The sequence below is a fragment of the Pristis pectinata genome, chromosome 10 (assembly GCF_009764475.1).
Source record: "Pristis pectinata isolate sPriPec2 chromosome 10, sPriPec2.1.pri, whole genome shotgun sequence".
In the NCBI taxonomy this organism is placed as follows: Eukaryota; Metazoa; Chordata; class Chondrichthyes; order Rhinopristiformes; family Pristidae; genus Pristis; species Pristis pectinata.
The window spans coordinates 14108812-14126898 of record NC_067414.1 but is presented as its reverse complement, the minus strand read 5'-3'; the positions used below and the strand labels follow the sequence as shown (position 1 = coordinate 14126898).

General features: G+C 40.9%; 1 protein-coding gene across 7 annotated transcripts in view; it reads right to left on the bottom strand.

The window, feature by feature from the left end:
- Nucleotides 1-17885, bottom strand: part of znf451 (zinc finger protein 451) — a 41361-nt gene extending 23476 nt beyond the window's left edge. The window contains exons 1-4 of one of the 7 annotated variants that reach the window (XM_052025154.1): nucleotides 17880-17885; nucleotides 16114-16198; nucleotides 12446-12529; nucleotides 8845-8961 (exon numbers count right to left, since the gene is read on the bottom strand). In XM_052025154.1, coding sequence (XP_051881114.1) covers nucleotides 8845-8961; nucleotides 12446-12529; nucleotides 16114-16182 — 270 coding nt within the window. In that variant the 5' untranslated portion in view covers nucleotides 16183-16198; nucleotides 17880-17885. Of the gene's footprint in view, nucleotides 1-8844; nucleotides 8962-12445; nucleotides 12530-15881; nucleotides 16092-16113; nucleotides 16199-17416; nucleotides 17851-17879 lie in introns of those variants that run through there. The other 6 variants (XM_052025153.1, XM_052025151.1, XM_052025152.1 and 3 more) reach the window with 6 other exon arrangements.
- Nucleotides 17886-18087: the final 202 nt, after the last annotated feature.

Sequence of the window (18087 nt, the reverse complement as noted above, 5' to 3'; positions counted from 1 at the left end):
ATTGATAGTGTGTAAAAAAAAAAGCAGTAGGAAGATACAAATTGACTGGTCCAGTAAGCAGAAAGGAAGCAAATGCAGTCTAAGGAACTATACGAAGTAATACATTTGAGCAGCTAGAGTACAATGTATAATTCTGGCCACCGTATGACAAGATTGTTTTTTTTAAAAGCACAAGACAGGATGAAGAGAAGATTCATGAGAATGTTGCCAGGGCTGGAAATTTTAAATTACAAAGAGAACACAGCTGGGCTTGATTGTTTTCTTCAGGACAAAAGAAGAATAAGGGAACATTTAACATAAAGGTATGAGCCCAGACAGGATGAGCAGTAAAAATCTATTTCTCTTACAGAGTGACCAATTACTGGGGGGGAGAGTTGGGGAAAATAGATTTAAGGAAATTGAGGGAGTAGAGGAGGTAGGAGTTTGGAACACATTACCCAAAAGGTGCAGTAGAAGAAAAAACATTTATAAGTCAAAGAACTCAGTATGCCACAACCATCAGGGCTTCTGACCAAAACTTCGAAGCAGGATTAGTCCAAACAATTCCTTTTGGCTGACACCAAGGGCCAAAGGATTTCCTTCCCGGCATAAATGTTCTATAATTCAATGATAGGGTTATTTTATGAGAAAAAATTACCGAACTGACCCTAAACCAGAGTTCAATGGAATGAGAGGTAACATCAATGAAACATGGGAGCTTCTAAAACAATTCTTAGGGCAGCTGCTAAGAAGTTGTGTCCTCTAGATAATCGAACTCTAGAAAAGGAAATACTGATGAGGAGAAACTGAGGAGGAATGTTGACATTCTAAGTTCAAATTTCTTGAAGCCCTGCAGCAGTGACAGCTCACAAAAACTCAAAATCACATGCGTGAGCACCTCGTTATAGGAAGGATATGGAAGCTTTAGAGAGGGTGCAGAGGAGATTTACCAGGATGCTGCCTAGATTAGTGAGCATGTCTTATGAGGAAAGATTGAGTGAGCTGGGGCATTTCTGTTCGGAGCAACGCAGGATGAGAAGCGACTTGATAGAGGTGTATAAGAGGCATAGACAGAGTGGACAGCCAGCAACTTTTTCCCAGGGCAGCAATGGCCAATATCAGAGGACATCTGTTTAAGGTGAGTGGAGGAAAGTTTAAGGGAGATGTCCGCGGCAGGTTTTTAAAAAAATTATATAAACACAGTTGTGGGTGCCTGGAACGCACTGCCAGGGTGGTGGTCGAGGCTGATACAATAGGGACATCCAAGAGACTCTTAGATAGGCAAATGGATTTAAGAAAAATGGAGGGTTTATGGGCTATGTAGGAGGGAAGGGTTAGATTGATCGTGGGACAGGTTTATATAGGTCAGCACAACATCGTGGACCAAAGGGCCTGTACTGTGCTGTACTGTACTGTTCTATGTTTAACACAAGGAACAGGAGGAGGCAGCCATCCAGTCTTCTGGCTCTGCTCCATGACTCAACAAGGTCATTGCCAATCTTTTATCTCAGCACTACTTTTGTGTACATTTGTTTCTCTTAATTTCTGTCCTGAAAATACTCGGCAACTGAGGTTCCACAACACTCTTGGGGCAGAGAATGACAATGATTCACCACCCTGTGTGTAAAGAAATTTCTTCTAATCTCAGTCATGAATGGTCAATCCCTTATCTTGAGTCTGTGACACCTTTTCACCCCTCCAATCTCCGCCACAACGGACACCTCAACTAGAGGAAAGCATCATTCTTGTCCTCTTAGGCCATAAGAATTTTCAGGCAGCACCGTGGCACTACAAGCTCCAGTAAACAGGTTCTGTTCTGGTGCTGTCTGTGTAGAATTTGTATTTTCTGTGTCCATGCAGATTTACCCCTGATACTCTGGTTCCTCTCACATACCAAAGACATGCAGGTTGGTAGGTCAATTGGGTCACAAAAATAATTCCTAGTATAGCTGGGCAGTAGGAGAATCAGGGGGTCATTAAAGGTCTTGATTGGGAGACTAGATTACAGGGAAATAAATGAGGGCCAGCATATATTGGATGGGCCGGCCCTCTTATGTCACAAGGAAATGTGAACAATGTGAAATTGTCTGTTTTTCAATGGGATGCTTTCACTATTTTGCCATCACAAAATAGTGACCTTACAGAGATATATAAAATCAGGAGGGGCACAGACAAGGTGAATGGTCATAGTCGTTTTCCCCATAGTAGGGGAGTTTAAAACTAGAGGGCATAGATTTAAGGGGAGTGGGATGAAATTTAAGGGGTCATGAAGGACGACTTTTTCCACAGAGGATGGTGGGTCTGTGGAATGAGCTGCGCGAGGAAGTGGTGGGGGATGGGTACAATTACAATATTTAAAAGGCATTTAGACAGGTACATGTACAGGTAACCCCATCCCTTCTTTTTCTCCCCCCCCCCCCCCCACTCCTTTGTCTTCCCTTATTCCTGTGGCTCCCTTCCCCCACCTTGATGACCTCCCCATCTCCTCTCCTCCATCCTTTATTCCATTGTCCACTGCCCTCTCCTACTGGATTCCTCCTCCTCCAACCCTTTGCCTCTTCCACCTATCACCTCTCAACTTATTACATCTTCTCCCCTCCCACCTATCATCCCCCCCTCCTCACCTGAACTCACCTATCACCTGCCTGCATGTGTTTCTCCCCCCTACCTTCTTATTCTGGCTTCAGCCCTCTTCCTTTCCAGTCCTGATGAAGGGTCTCGGCCTGAAACGTTGACTGTTTATTTCCCTCCATGGATGCTGCCTGACCTGCTGAGTTCGTCCAGCACATTTTGTGTATTGCTGTAGACAGGTACATGGATAGGAAAGGTTTCGAAGGATATGGGCCAAACACAGGCAAATGGATCTAGCTCAGGTAAGCAATGTGGTCTGTATCCATGCTGTTTAACTATGACATCTAAGCTGAAAAAACACCACCATCCATATAAAAAGTGCAACAGCACAATTAATCACATCTAATTTACTCACAAGAAAATGCACTTCTAGATCCTTGGGTTAGGCTACCTGGAGTTTACATTGTTCTAGACACTGCATTTCATGAAAGATATCTTGTGCTCACTGTAGTAAGCATCAAGTTACATGAATAGGTTTAATTTACTGAAGGTTTAGGAATGATTGAGAGAGTCAAAAGTGAAGTCAGAAACCTTCAAGAAATACATTCAACTCCAAAAATCCTATCCCAGCATGCCACATGGAACCAGGAGACCTTCAAAGCAATTTTAAAAAATTGTAAATGAAAGAATATGCGAGAAAACTTCAATTTTTCATGAACTAAATTAACCCAAGAACACATGTTATTTGTTTTGTCCAATGGTCTCTACAGTACAATGATCTGCAGAATTTCCATAGACTGAAAATAAATTCTCCAAGGGCAAACAAGCTCAGAGCTCTTCCCCAACAAAACAATATTTTGGCAAAAACCAATGACTGGATTCATTGGATTAATTGGACTAAGTGATGCATGGCCTCAAGGAACAAATTGGCACAGAGGGGATAATGACAACTGGAGTGCTTGCATAAATCAATCACCATTGGCATGATTCTTTTGTATTATGAACAGATTTGGAAGTGATCCTTGGCAGCTCCCAAATCAGTACTGATGGGGGGGGGGGGGGGCGCAACTCCTTCAATTGATCAAAGGGTGAACTGTACCCAGAACCAGGAGATAGAATTAATCACATGGGAACTGAAGCTATGGTTACAAGTGAAAAGTTATGAGAGATCATTAGAGTATAAAGGCTGTACCAATGCAAGGTATTTTCGTTGGATTTCTGACCACATAATCCTAAATCAATTATCTTATGGTTTCTTGTAATTGTGATTTATGTTAGCTGTAAAGATTTGTTTTTAAAATGCTTTTTAAAACGAGTTCTGGATCGTGCTGCTCCAAGAGCCTTGGCTGGTTTTAACCACACTTGGATGAGTTCAGCTCAAACGAAGATCGAATATGCAAGGTGGGACTACTTACCAAATGTTAGTTACAGAGAAATTATTTCTTCCAATGAGAAAAATCAAAGGAAGTCCAGTCATAAAATCAGCAAACCTGGCAGCATTGATGCAAATCAAGAATTATGCAGCAAGCAAGAAACCGAAACAGAGTCCCTAAAAGAGCTGTGCTGCTTCACCACCAAATTTCCACAGAGACAGATCAAAGGTGAGAGGCAAATCTGTCATGGTCTAATTAAACAGTGCAGCAGCTTCAACAAGCTGAATGGCCTACTATCTCTATGTACCTAGGAAGAGTATTAAATTTTTGGCATTGCTTATAGTCTAAGCCAATCCATATAACATTCAGCAATCAATATACAGATTGGGAGCAAGACAGAGCTTATTTTCCAGAAATTAATTAAACCAATTTCAACACCAGTTAAATAATTATTTTATCTAACGGTCAGTGTTAAAACTAACCAGCATTGCTACATATATCAAGATTACAACAGAGGAATGGACAATTCAGTCCAAATATTTGGTGCTTTGTAGGGACCTTCTCCCACCCCTTCTTCACTTCACCAGATCAAGAATGCTCAGGAGGCCAGAACTGGAGCAGCACAGATATCAGGCCAGCAGGGCTGGAACATTTTGCAGAGGCAGAGGTGTACAGGGAACACAAGGTGGTTTGTTGTTGGATGAGGCCACAGAAGAACTCAAAAACAAGGATGAGGATTTTAACATTGTGATGAGTGAAAATGGGATCCAGTGTCAATCAGAAACCACAGGCGCAATAGGTGAACAAAAAGCAAGAATGCGGAAGGGATGGCCACTTGAGACTGTTCCAAATGAATGATTCTTGAACTCATCTAGATTCCCATCTCTTCACCATTTCTCAGGTGTCCAATAATCTATTGACCTTAGCGTTGACCATACTCAATGACTAAGCATCCACAGCCCTCTGGAGCGAAGAATGACAAAGTTTTACAATCCACCCATTAAGAATATTTCTCCCCATTCCATTCCTGGGCAGTCTATTTGAGTATTCCCTCTTCTAGATTTTTCAGCCAGAGGACACAACCTCTCGTGATCTACCTATAAATTCACTTTGGAATCTTCCACATTTCAATGACATCGCCTCCTATTCTTCTGAATGGATAAAGAGACAAATCAACAATTTATCCATATGACTCAACCCCATCATGGAATCGTAGAATATGCCACAGACGGAGTCCCACTTAAATACACTCACGCTTGTCATCTCAACTGCACTTTGCAGTGGCAAGCTCTACATTCCAACCATCTGGATGTCATTGCTCCCAAATTCTTCACTGACTTTATTGGAGACTTTATTCTGGTCTCCCCATCAAGACTGGACTTCTGTATAGTCTCTTAAATAATCCATTTTCGATTCCATTAGTTCACATTGTAAGAACAAAAAAAAACTGCTGAGTAAATGTGCCTGCATCTGAACAATAAGTCAACATCTAGGAATAAAGTATCAGATAAGAGAAAAATAGATCAAGTCAGAGTAAATGTACTATGGATAACAGCTCTACATGCCTCTAACAAGTTCGCATTTGATTTTTTTATTAATAAAAGCTGCCAAAGTGTCAGTTTTTCCTATTCATTTTGCTCAGATATCCAACTGCCTTCTCACACTTACCAGTATCCCCCATCTGACCTTTCAACATAGAATATTAACTTTCCATTTATACCCAACTTTCCTTTTATAGCCAGGTCTCGGTGATGGCCACTATAATTCACCCTTTGAGCTGAACTTGCCATTGTGTCATTCCTTCTGCCACACGCATTAGAGTACACAATTCCTTATGGGTAAAAGAACCCACCCTTTTGTTCTGAAGCTGATAGTTTGAACTTGCCGAGTTCCTTGTGTTATTTATTTAATGCGTCATTGAAACATACCGATTAGGAAATGAATTGGCAGATTAGATGTCTTGGGGCTGTTTCCTCAGATGGGGAGCCTTTAATTATGGGGCATGACTTCAGGATAAAGACTGAGATGAGAATTTACTTAATCTCATGAACCTTTGGAATTCTCCCTCCCAAAACACTGCATGTTCAGACATTGAGCATGAGGCTAAGAGCAATAGTTATTCAGACAAATAAAAGGATCAAAGCAATTTAGGATGAGATGGCAAAGTGAACTGGAGGCACAGGACCAACTGAATAAATTCTACCTCTACCTGTGTTATGCCATTCATGATCTGGATTTCATTCTTATACCTTTTTCTTATTTTTAGTACCACCCAAATCTAACATACAGTTTCACTCTTTTGAATCAGTAACTTTGTTGCTAAATTTCCTCTAAGAACAATGTGACAAATTTTAAATTGAGTCGAAGCGTTATGTATTTACCTCTTACATTAAGAGGCTTATAATGTTGCCAGGAAGAGCAATTATCCTGAGGAATGGGTGTGTTTTAGATTCGAGTTGGCAGGCTGTTCTGAGTGAATTGCTACAATCAGTGGCATTGAAGCCTGTTTATATGAACGAATTTGACAAAGGGACAAAGCGTAACATGACCAAGCATGCCTGTGATGCAAAGCCTAGATGAGAAGATGAACTGGGAGGAAGACAAAAGGAGTCCATAAAGAAGGATACAGGCAGGCTAAGCCATTGTGCAAAAAATGCAGGAAATGCAGGGTACTCTAAGATCATTTACCTTGATCAGAAGGATACCAAACATTCTCTATTACATGGCAAGAAACTGGTAAAAGTTGAGTGTTCAGAGAAATTTAAATGTCTTTGTACATTAACTGCAAATTAACATGCAGATACAAGAAATGAAGAAAACAAACAGAATATCACAAGGGGATTGGAGTCCAAAAATTGCAAAGGCATGTTGCAATCATGCAGTACAGCTGGAATACTATGTGCTGTTTTGGTTTCTATATCTACAACAGAATAGATCTGGCTTAAAATACAGAACAATATAGATTTACCAGATTGATCCATGGGATCACAGATGTCCCAAGGAGCACGGGAAAAAAGGTGACAAGCTATATTAACTGGAACTAAGAATAATGGGAGGCAATCTCACCAAAACATATAGGACTCAAAGGGATTAAATTGGCAGCTGTTTGGAGGCTTTGTTTCAGGATCAGAAGGTAGACATTAGGGATGATGTAGAAAGACTTCACATGCAACAATGCAAGTCTTTGGAATCCTCTACCTCAATGGAAATGTGCTGAATGACCAAGACTGATAGATTTTTGAAGACTTGCTGAATCAGAGCTAATAGGGAAAGGATGGCAATGCAGACTTAAGACAAATAATTAGTCATACATTGAGACATAGAGCAGACTCAAGAAGCTACATGGTATTTAATTTCCATGCTGTCTCAACATTGCTTCCTTATCCCTTCAATTGGGGCCGGAAGTGTGGCGACACTTGTGGGCTGCCCCCAGAACACTACGCAAAAAGATGCATTTCACTGTGTGTTTTGATGTACATGTGACTAATAAAGATATCTTAGGATGAATCAAGAACACTGCCCATTTATCAGCCTACAATGCACTAGGTGGCAGTGTACACCACACAATGAATCAAGTCACAAGAAGATACTTCTTACAGTGCCTTCCTGATATCCAGATATCTTAAAACCCTTTATTATGAAGTATCATAGCACAGAAACAAGCCACTTGGACCATTCACTCCAAGCTGGCATTTATGTCCCACCCACCTTCAACTCATCCATCAACAAACACTTCTAATCCTCACTTGTATGCTTATCCAACTTCCCTTCAAATGGGATCTTCACCTCAACTACCCCAAGTAGTAAAAAAGCTCCATGTTCTCGGCTCTCTGGGTAAAGAGATTTCTCTCAAACTCCCTACTAGACTTCAATCAATGAAGAACTTTTAAAGGATGTCAACTGTTGCAGTATTAAAAATGGAACCAGTAATTACACAAAACAAGCATACAGAAAACAGCAATGTGATAATGACCAGGTGTTGACTGCGCGACAGGATACTGGAGATAACTCCTTGTTCTACAGAATCTTTTTGTTTTAAATGTACTCATATTACAGATGTGGGTATCACATCACTGGTATGGCCAGCTTTTACACCAAAGATATAAAAGCTGTTTTGTACCTCATCCAAAACTGGCCCTTTCACTGGTATTCTCCACCACTCCTCATCCCCTTGGTACATACTGGAAAGTTGACCCTGGTTTTCTGTTCAAGGCTCAAGAATGAAGAGTAAACCCACAATCTTCTCACTCAGGAGTTAAGAGTGGCACCAAACAAGCCATGAATAATATATGGGTAATCCATGATCATTGACACTTTGATAACAAAAAATATTGATTCACACTTGGCCCATTGGAAATAAATTAACACAAAATAATCATACAGTAAAACACACAATTTTGGTTCCCTCTCCAATTAACAAATATTTAGCCTTCAGTGACCACAGTCAGGTTAAAATGTCTTCAGCATCCAAGGCAAAGAGTCAATTTAACTGGGAAGATTAAGACTTGATTTGTAACCCATTTCCTCCACCACCAAAGAAGCACAGCTGCAGTGGATATTATATAAAGGAAGCAGTGCAGCAACTTGCCAAGGCTTGACAGGCAGCACCTCCCAATAATGATGTATACCACCTTGGAGGACAACAGCTGCAGGTCAAGAAGAAAAGCACAATCTGTAACTAACTCTTGTCGAGCAACATCTCAATTTAGAACTGCATCTCTGTTTCTTCTTTATTGCAGGGTCAAAATAATAGAAAACCTTAACCAAAAGCCCTGCGTCGTACAGAGGTTCAAGAAGCAACGTCAACATCATCACATGGGGAAATTTGGATAAAAGTTGACCCTTACAGGCTGATCTACATTTTTCTTCAGAAAAACCGGCTACTCCCAAAACCTTCATATTATAACAAATCAGAATTTACTTGAAAAGCTTTGCATTTCTCTTCTTTCAGCTGTTTCTCAACTTCCACGTGACGTGCCAAGCGATCCAATGTTGACAAAACTCTTGCCTTTTGCCAATCAATGTGATCTTTTGGTTTCTATGAAAAAGAACGCAAACAGCAGTTGTGACATTTTTACAACAGATTTTAAACAAATATAAAGAGCTGTACTTCATCTTAGATTACAATATTTTTCTTAAAAAATTCTTTCTTGGGAATGTTACTGCCACAGATGTTTATTGCCCATCCCTTAGATACCCCGTGTTGTTAATGATACTCCTTGAAACAAAGAATTTCAGTATAATGTAGCACAAGAGGCAGCCATTTCACCATTGTGCCCATGCTCACTCCTTTGAAGAGCTAGACCCATTTCCCTAACTATTTTTCTTGGCACAACTAAACCTTCTAAATCCCTTTTGAAGATTACAGAAAGAGGATAAGATCGATGCACTTCCTCATGCAGCCTGGAGACTTGTTTTTTTGCCTGTAATTTTCAATCTGGTTCTTCTGATTCGCACTGTAAATAACTTCCTTTCAAAAAACATCGTCATTTTCAACATTTCTGTCAGATCTCCTCTTATTCTTCTCTGCTCCCAAGGAAAACAACCCCTACTTCTTCAGTACCCCCATGAGCCAATTGCAATCCCAGTAACAATCCAGTAAACGTCACCTGCACCCTAAGGCCTTCGCTACATTTCCATACAATCCATCATTCCCCTGCTAATTTCCCATGCAACCTATTCTCGCCACATGCCCAACAACTCACCCCAGATTCCATCACTCACTAACACACTTTGGGCAATTTACAATGGCTGAATGACACAGAAACCAGAGAACCCAGAGGAAATCCATGTGGTCACAGGAAATGCATGTAAATTCTGCATACAGCAGCAGACATTAGGATTGAACCCAGGTCACTGGAACTGTGAGGTGGCAGGGCTGCATCACTGTGCTAACCAGAACTGGACACAACTCCAACTTGGCTCTGTTTCACAGAAGACTCAGCATAACTTTCTTGCTTTCATATTCTAGTTAAAAAGCCCACATGCTTTTTTAAACAATATTCTTATTTACTCCTGCACCTTCGCATGCGCACACACCCTAGGTCTCTCTTCCTGCATGCCCCATTTAAAGTAATTGTTTAGTCTATATTTCCTTTCTCAGTCTTCCTATTAAAATGAATTCTCATTTTCCACTTTAAATTTCAACCTCCACGCGTTTCACGAGTCTGTCTTTACCTTCTTGAAATCTGTTGTTATGCTATTCCAATGGTCTATCCTTGGCTCCCAGTTTCTCATTCATATGCTGCTACTCACAAATGAAACTGGTCAACCTCTGTACTCTCACAACCACCCAACTTGTTTGCTCCACTATATGGGTCTTTCACCATTTATAAACTGTCAGGCTATTTGTTCAACATCAATGCTGGATCAATAGAAATTTCTTCCATTAAATATTGGGCAGGAAGAACCCACCATTTTCAGAACCCACTATGTACTCTGTTCTTGAGCACGGGTGACATTATTCATTGAAATTTAATGGGGGGGGGGGGTAGTAGAAGAATAAAAGAGTACAAATTAATAATTTTAACAAGAAAATAGAAGAAATGTAATACATGTTGAATGACATGATTTTATATGGGGAACACTGAAAGGAGGTAACCCAAGGTGCACATACACGAGACACTAAAGGTGGAAAAATAAGTTAAAAAGATTCTTTAAAACAAAAGCATCTAGAATTCCTGGTCATTTAAATAGAATTCCCCATCTCTCTCTCCCACAGACAAGTAGCTGGGGCTGAAGTAGACAGTCAAATAACCTTAACATCTAATTTAGCCTTAATGAGCTTCCAATCCTATATCACTATGATCTACTTGCACTTCCAGATTCAGTTTCTGCACTTGTTCTTCTGCTGCTGAAAGCCTCAGCCAGGCATTTAACACCTCCACACAAAAACCCAATATTCCACTGGCTGGTCTCCCGTCTCATTCAGAACCCATGACCTGTATTCCACTATATATATTTCACTCATTACCCCTCTATGTACTCTATTACAATTGCTCAAAATTTAAATTCTCACCACTGTTTTCAAAATCCTTCAATAGTCCCAGCCCTTCCCATCTCTACTCTCTTCTAGCCCTGTAACCCCTTCATCTCAGTATTCCTCCAATTCTAACAACTTCATCACTGGTATCAATCTTCAATGCCCTAAAACATAATTGAAACTTCTGGTCATTTATCCCAGTCCTTCCTTCTGTGGCTGTGGATTTATTTTTCACAACAATCCTATGAAGTGTTTTTGGACATTACAAAATTTTTGTGCTCAGTCCCATACACAAACTCAAATTATGCTCCATGTACCCTGTCCAGGTCACTAATGCATCAAAAGGAATGGTAACAAAATACCATGGATGCTGAAAACAAAACAGAAAATATTATAAATATTCAATAAGGAATGTAACGTCCAAGGGAAGAATTAACATTTAGATCAATGATCTTTTATCAGAATCATGTTCTTAATTCTGACCCTGCAAAACATCACTGTACCATTCTCTTCACTTTGAGGGGAAAATAAACTCTCCATTTTGTCCCTCCACTTTGTGTTCTTGGTGCTACTGTCTTTCTTTAATATCCTGTGCTTCAATTTCCCCAACAGGTCACTTAGGTTGTACTTTATGAAATGGCTTTGACTCCATGCACTGAAGAACTCTTACCAAACCCCTCATTGCTTCTAAGAATCTATTACTTTTTTTTAAACCATTTATGTCAGAAGCTGTAAATGTGTACAACTACATTGATGCAGGACCAATATCACACATGGCCCAGGACTAGGTAAGGCTCGTGGTTTCCTTCTCTCAAAAGGATATTAATAAATCAGTTTTTCAATAAAAAATGCAGGGTTTCATGGTTAATATTAATGACACTAGCATCTTCTGGATCTCTTATAAACAAAAAAAAATTAAACTAAAATTCTCTTAAACTCCGATCTGAGCTCTCTGGATTTTTAGTCCAAGCCTCTAATCACCTGACCAATACTGTAACCACTAGACCAGTGCCTTAAATTTAGAGCTTTTCATGATCCATTAAACTATCAACCTGCCTTTTGATTCTTTTCTTACTTGTTCACTTATCTAAGTTTTTTTTCTCAATTCCATCTATACTACTTGTCACTACTAATTACAAAATACAAGCCTTATGGATGGTTGTAAATAAACAGATTAGGGGAAGAAAAGAACCTGGATGTCCTGAAGAACAGAAGGTACAGCACAGAAACAGACCATTCAGTCCAACTGGTTCATGCTGTTGATTCTGCTCCACAGTAACCCCCTCCCATTGCTTCATCTCAATCCATCAGCCTACCCGTCCTTTCTCCTTCAGTATCCTTGCCCAACTCCCTTTTCAATGCAGCCGACTCATTTGTCTCAACTACTCTGTGGTAGCAACTTGCACATCTTAACTGCTCCTGGGTGAAAAAAAGTTTTTCTTGAATTTTCTATTGGATAGGTCATGGACCAACTTACTGTCTAGTTTGCTTTCTAGATCACTTGAATAGAAACATCCGTAAATGTCTTTGTAATACTCACCCTGCTATGCCGTGCGAGGTTTCCTTCATTATCTTCATCGCTTGATAGATCAATACATTCCAAAACAGGCCTTAATGGCTGCTCCTTTTATCACAAAGGAAATTTTGTTATTCCACAGGCACGTTTCACTACAAAATTGTTGCACTATGCCTCACAATGATTCCATCAGAAACACAAATCCATACAGAAGGCACCACACTATTGTATAGCTCCTTAGCCAAAATGGCTGCATTGCAAAGTAATTCCTGCTACCAGAGATACCAGCCCAGGTCCCTTTCAGTTACATCGCCAATGGGAAGCATTTGGATTGACTCCACTACAGTCACTATCTGAGACATAGCGCGCACCTTCACCCCCCCCCCCCAACCCCAGTTTAACGCTTCTCATTTCCTTCCCAGTTCTGACAAAGAGTCTTCGACCTGAAACAAACTTTCTCTTCCCACAGATGCAGCCTGACTTGCTGAGTATTTCCAGCAGTTTCTGTTTGTATTTTAGATTTCCAGCATCTGCTGTCTTTTTGATTTTCACTTATCCACTTTGTGCTTCCCAATGTCAAGAAATGTAAAATAAAACTACTCAAAAAGAAAAAAAAATAAGGGTTACTTTCAAAGAACATCCTAGAATCCATATTTTGGTTGGGAAATTTCCACTCTGTAACCATTAGAGAATAATTTCCTTCAAGACATGAACTGAGGAACAGTACTTAAGGCAATGAACAAGTGAAGAGCCAAAAGGATGCTATAAGAACCAAAACTGAAGTTAGCTGTACCTCCACAATGTCTCCACTTTACAACAGACTAGCAGAAAAGGCTTCTCATTGGCAACTTTAGCCGAATCAAGAGTGCAGTGGTATATATCGACAGATAGAAAAAGGTTACATCCACCTTGGAAGATATCTAAATGGAAGGGGGCGGGGGGGGGGGGGTGGAAGAGAAGGATCTGGGAATACTAATGCACAAAACACTAATGTAACAAACAGGTTAATAAGGCAACAAAAATAACTCCAATGTGTTTACTTCCAGTGGAATAGAATTGAAGGATGGAGAAGTAAAGCAAATTTTTCTGATTCCCAGATGGAATACATAAACGAGCACTGTGCACAGTTTTAGTTTCCTTAATGTATGAGAATGTCGATGCACTAAAGGCTGAAGGATGATACCCGAACTGAGAAGTTCTACCTAATAAGAAATTTTTTTTTTTAAACAGGCTCAGCCATTTTTCTACCAAAGGTGACCTGATGTAGGTCTTCAAGATGATCAAGGGAGATGACAGGTTGGGCAGACACGTTCCTACTTGAAGGCACGACCCAACCCTGAGAATCACAATCCAACAGGAAATCTTTTTCTATAGAGCATGGCAAGAATATGCAATGCGCCACCACAAGCAGTAATAAAGGGAAATGGCAAAGGCATATTTACAGCAAAACTGTATAAACAGGAGAAAGAAAATAAAGCTTGTGTCAATAGCACCAGATAAAGAGGGAGGGAACAAAGGAGTCATGTGGAGCATAGAATCAGAGTGAACCAGCAAGGTTGATTAGTCTGGTCCTACACCGAATTGAATTACATGCAATGTAGTCAATTTAATTAAGACTTCTGACCAGATTAGCTGTATGAATATTTGCTGAACATGCTAATAGACTGTGTGAAGAAAATTTACAGATGGCAGGGAGGTTGTAACTTTTTGCAGAATGGAATTCAGAAAAGATTAAATGAATTCAGGAGTGCAAAAATGTGGGGGAATGCACTTAGGTGATTGCCTTGCCTTCAATATACTTGGTTAATGTAGTCCAAAAGACAATGCACAAAAAGAATATGATGTTCCCAAATCAGAGGTTTTTTTTTGTTCTCATCACATTTTTAGGAACGGAGCTTGCCTGGGGTGTTGCAAATTAACCACCTGAACTTTAATGACAGCTCATTCTCAGACATCATACCAAGCTGCCCAAGCAGCTTTGGCTTTGTGTAGGAACTCAAGTTACCATGGAAATGCAAGAATTCTGGCCAGCAAGTTTCCACACATTAGATAGAAGAGGAAAATAATATTTTGCCCCATATATGCCATACTTCCTCTTCCATCAAGTTTAAAAATAAATTTACTCGCCAGCATTTGGCATGGCTGTTTGAAGAGGGATGGGACAATAAGGGGCATAAAAACTCAAAAATCACAAACAAAATTATGTTTTAAAATAATGCCTTTAACATAATAAAGCTCCTCATATGCACTCCATAGGTATGTAATGTTAACATTTGACAAGAATTTGATGTGACATTATGAGAGGCTGATTAGAATTTAGGTATTAAAGAACATCTTAAAGGAAAAGAGTTCAGAATACCTGGGGGGGGAGGTTAGACAAGAAATTCTGGAGCTTGACTCAGTCTGCTGAAAGCAGGAATATAGGAGGCAAATTTTGGAAGAGTTGAAGAGCACCTGAATCCTGTTAACTCTGTGGGAGTATCAGTGCACAAGGTAGAGTGAGAGGCGTTTCAGTTTTCAGTACTTGAAGGCACCCTCCCGTGACAATTGTGTACAAGCTAGGATGCAAATACAGCAAGTGATAACCATACCTGACAACATGCACATCACTTTCAGGATGAGAAAGAAATTAACCAATTAAAATTGCCATTTAAACTACAATGGAAGGACTAACCAACAGTACCATGCATCTTGTGAAGGCCCAGATACTGCATCAAGTACTCCTCATCCATGGCAACCCTTCTTTCTTCCATTGCATTTCATGCAAACCCACAAATCCTGAGACCACCCCATCATGGCACACAATAGAACTAAAATCTATGCCCCACTTGAATTTGTCAAGGATCACAACACATCAGGTAATTTTGAAACGATGTATTGTCAATTAGTAAAAATTGGCAAGCAAGTTAAACTCACTTCTCACTGGGCACTGTTTCTCAGTTCTCAAAATATGTAGTCTGCTTGCATAACAAGTTAGTACACAACCCCAAAAGGAACTTAATCAACTGTTGCCAACAGCACATCTTCGTACACGCCTCAAAGAGTCCTAGTGATAGCAATGGTTATAATGAAGTGTGGCCTGGGCAACCTGCCTCACATAAAGGGAGACCTTGCTTTGGTTATTCCTACTCATACTCCAGCACTTAAGAGCAAGAGGAATTCCAAATAAAAGAATCCACCACATCAGCTGTGGTGATGGGTGCGGGGTCCTCCACCAGTGAAAAACAAAGCAGGGAGAATAGAAGATAAAATTAAATGCAAAACATCATTAAAGAACGTTCCTGAATAAATGCAAAAAGAAAACCCAATTACATGCAAGAAACAGGTCCTGCCCAGGGAAACATTTTTCAACACTGCATATCCAAGACAGCAAGGTACCAGTCTCCAGTCACACTGCACTTTAAGCACTGTGTCTAGATCTGGTCAATAAAACACTAGGTGATGTTAATAACTAAATTACCATTTAGCTTCCCAAGGATGACTCAGCGCCACAGGAAATCACTTCTGGTACCTGTCAACTTGAATGGTATGGCACCCATTTATACAGATGCACAGCCGTGACAATTACTCCAGGTGCAAATCACAGGAAGAAGAGTTGGAACTCGGCTTGCACAGAGTAGAGGTCTCCCAAAGCACAAGAGACCAGTGACAAAAAGAGTAGAATCAGGAATGTATAGGCTTACAATACATACGCTCACAAATATCACTTCATCTTCACTTTCACATTTTCCTGCTGATATCAAAGGATCACTGGACGACATGACAGGATTTGGGGGCCTACACAGGAAGAGACCAGAAAATTTGCTAATAGCTTTGAAAATCTTGCAGACATGTCTATAAAGTCTATCAGTAGGCTGCCTTTTCTTTTAAAATGAAGGTCAAAAAGTGAAATAGACACTCAAAAAGTACCAGTCAGCAATATCTTTTATAAATTTGCCAAAATGTTCTCTGCTTCAGCTTACTGAACTTCAAATGCAAGCAAAAGCCTAAATAACATCTACTAAATACAACAGTGCCCCAGAAGATTTAAAGGCAGAACTACTTAGCTGAGATTTTTGTGCCTAGCCCCAAACCCATCATCATAATCATGACCCCGAAAGTCTGTTGGGTCTTAAAGCTCAAGTTTGGTAGCACGGAAAATCATGAAACTTGTTCCTTGGTGCCAGATCTCACAGGAACAGGAGTGGGACATTCACTCCCCTTACCCCTATAAATTATTCATAACAGACCTGCACCTTGACTCCATCAACCCACCTTGTCTCAATAGTCCTCAACACCCTTACCAAACAATTGTATTAGTTAGATTTTACATTTTTACTTTCCCCTTAACCATTAACATAAAGCAGATCCACATTTCCACTATGGAGACACAAGAGACTGCAGATGCTGAAAATCTACAGCAGCACACAAAGGCACTGGAGAACCTTTCTCAACCCAAAACATTGACTGCCCATTTCCCTCCACAGATGCTGTCTGACCCTCTGAGTTCCTCCAGTGCCTTTGTGTGTTGCTCCAGATTTTTCACTACCCTATGTTAGTAAATTCTTCTATGATTGCATTCCTGAATATTCTGGCTCTAGTTTCAGAACCAAACCCCCCTTGTTAATACAGGGTTTTGACACAAAACGTCCTTCCCTTTCCCCCTCCCTCCGCCCAGATACTGCTCAATCCACTCAGTTCCTCCAGCAGATTGTTTGTTACTCCATATTCCAGCATCTGCAGTCTCAAACCCTCTTGCTCTGGACTACTTCTCTTCCCCAAATCTATCACAACAAATCCTTTAACCGTTTTCAAGCATCTCAGTTAGGTCACCCCTTAGATCTGGTATATCCAGGGCAAGTTTAATGCAACCCATCCTCAATATTTAACTCAATCAACCCTATCATCTGGGGAAAGATGCTAAAACAGCTGAGTTCATAATCTCAACAGCTAACAAATGCAGAAGGTGCGGGAATTAGAGGACCTGGGAAGAAATAGAAGATTATAAAGTTACACCTTCAGAGCTATTATTCAGAAATAAACTGAGAAATTGCCTTGAAATAGGATACTATTTTCTGTTTAAATATGCAAGAATACTGAACCTCCCCGTCCCTTCCAGCTCGCCTTCTTGGGATGCTGCACTGTTTGGACCAGCTCAGCTCTAATCTCTGCACCACCCTGCAGAACAACTGCCTCCCCGGGTGAAGAGATGCTCCAAATCCCTGCTGCTGCTGCTGCTACTACTGCCGGCGTGATTTCGGCGGGACAAGCAATGCATTTAGGCCGCACCCGTTCCCCCCGAGTAGCTCAGTACCGACAGCGTTAATACAGTAGCGCAGTGGAAAGAAGGCGCGGAGCCGCAGTCACGTTGCCCTCCCCCCAGTCGCATCAGAGCCCTGCCCGGAGCACGCGTCCGCTCCCCCAACCCTCACTCGGCCCCGCCATCCGCCTCTCACTGCTGCCGCCCAACCCCGCCAACCCTCGGTCCGTCCGTGTCCGTCTTCCCCCCTGTTCCCCCCCCAATGTTAACTGCGCCTGCGCAGTGCCCGCCGCTGCACAGAGACGGCGCCTGCCTCACAATGCGGGCGTCACGTGTGCCCTCCTGCATCAGCGGCGCTGCCCAGCCTGGTCCCTGGGTTCGGGTCGTTTCAGGCAAATTGCACGCCATCATTTTAAATTAAAGCAAT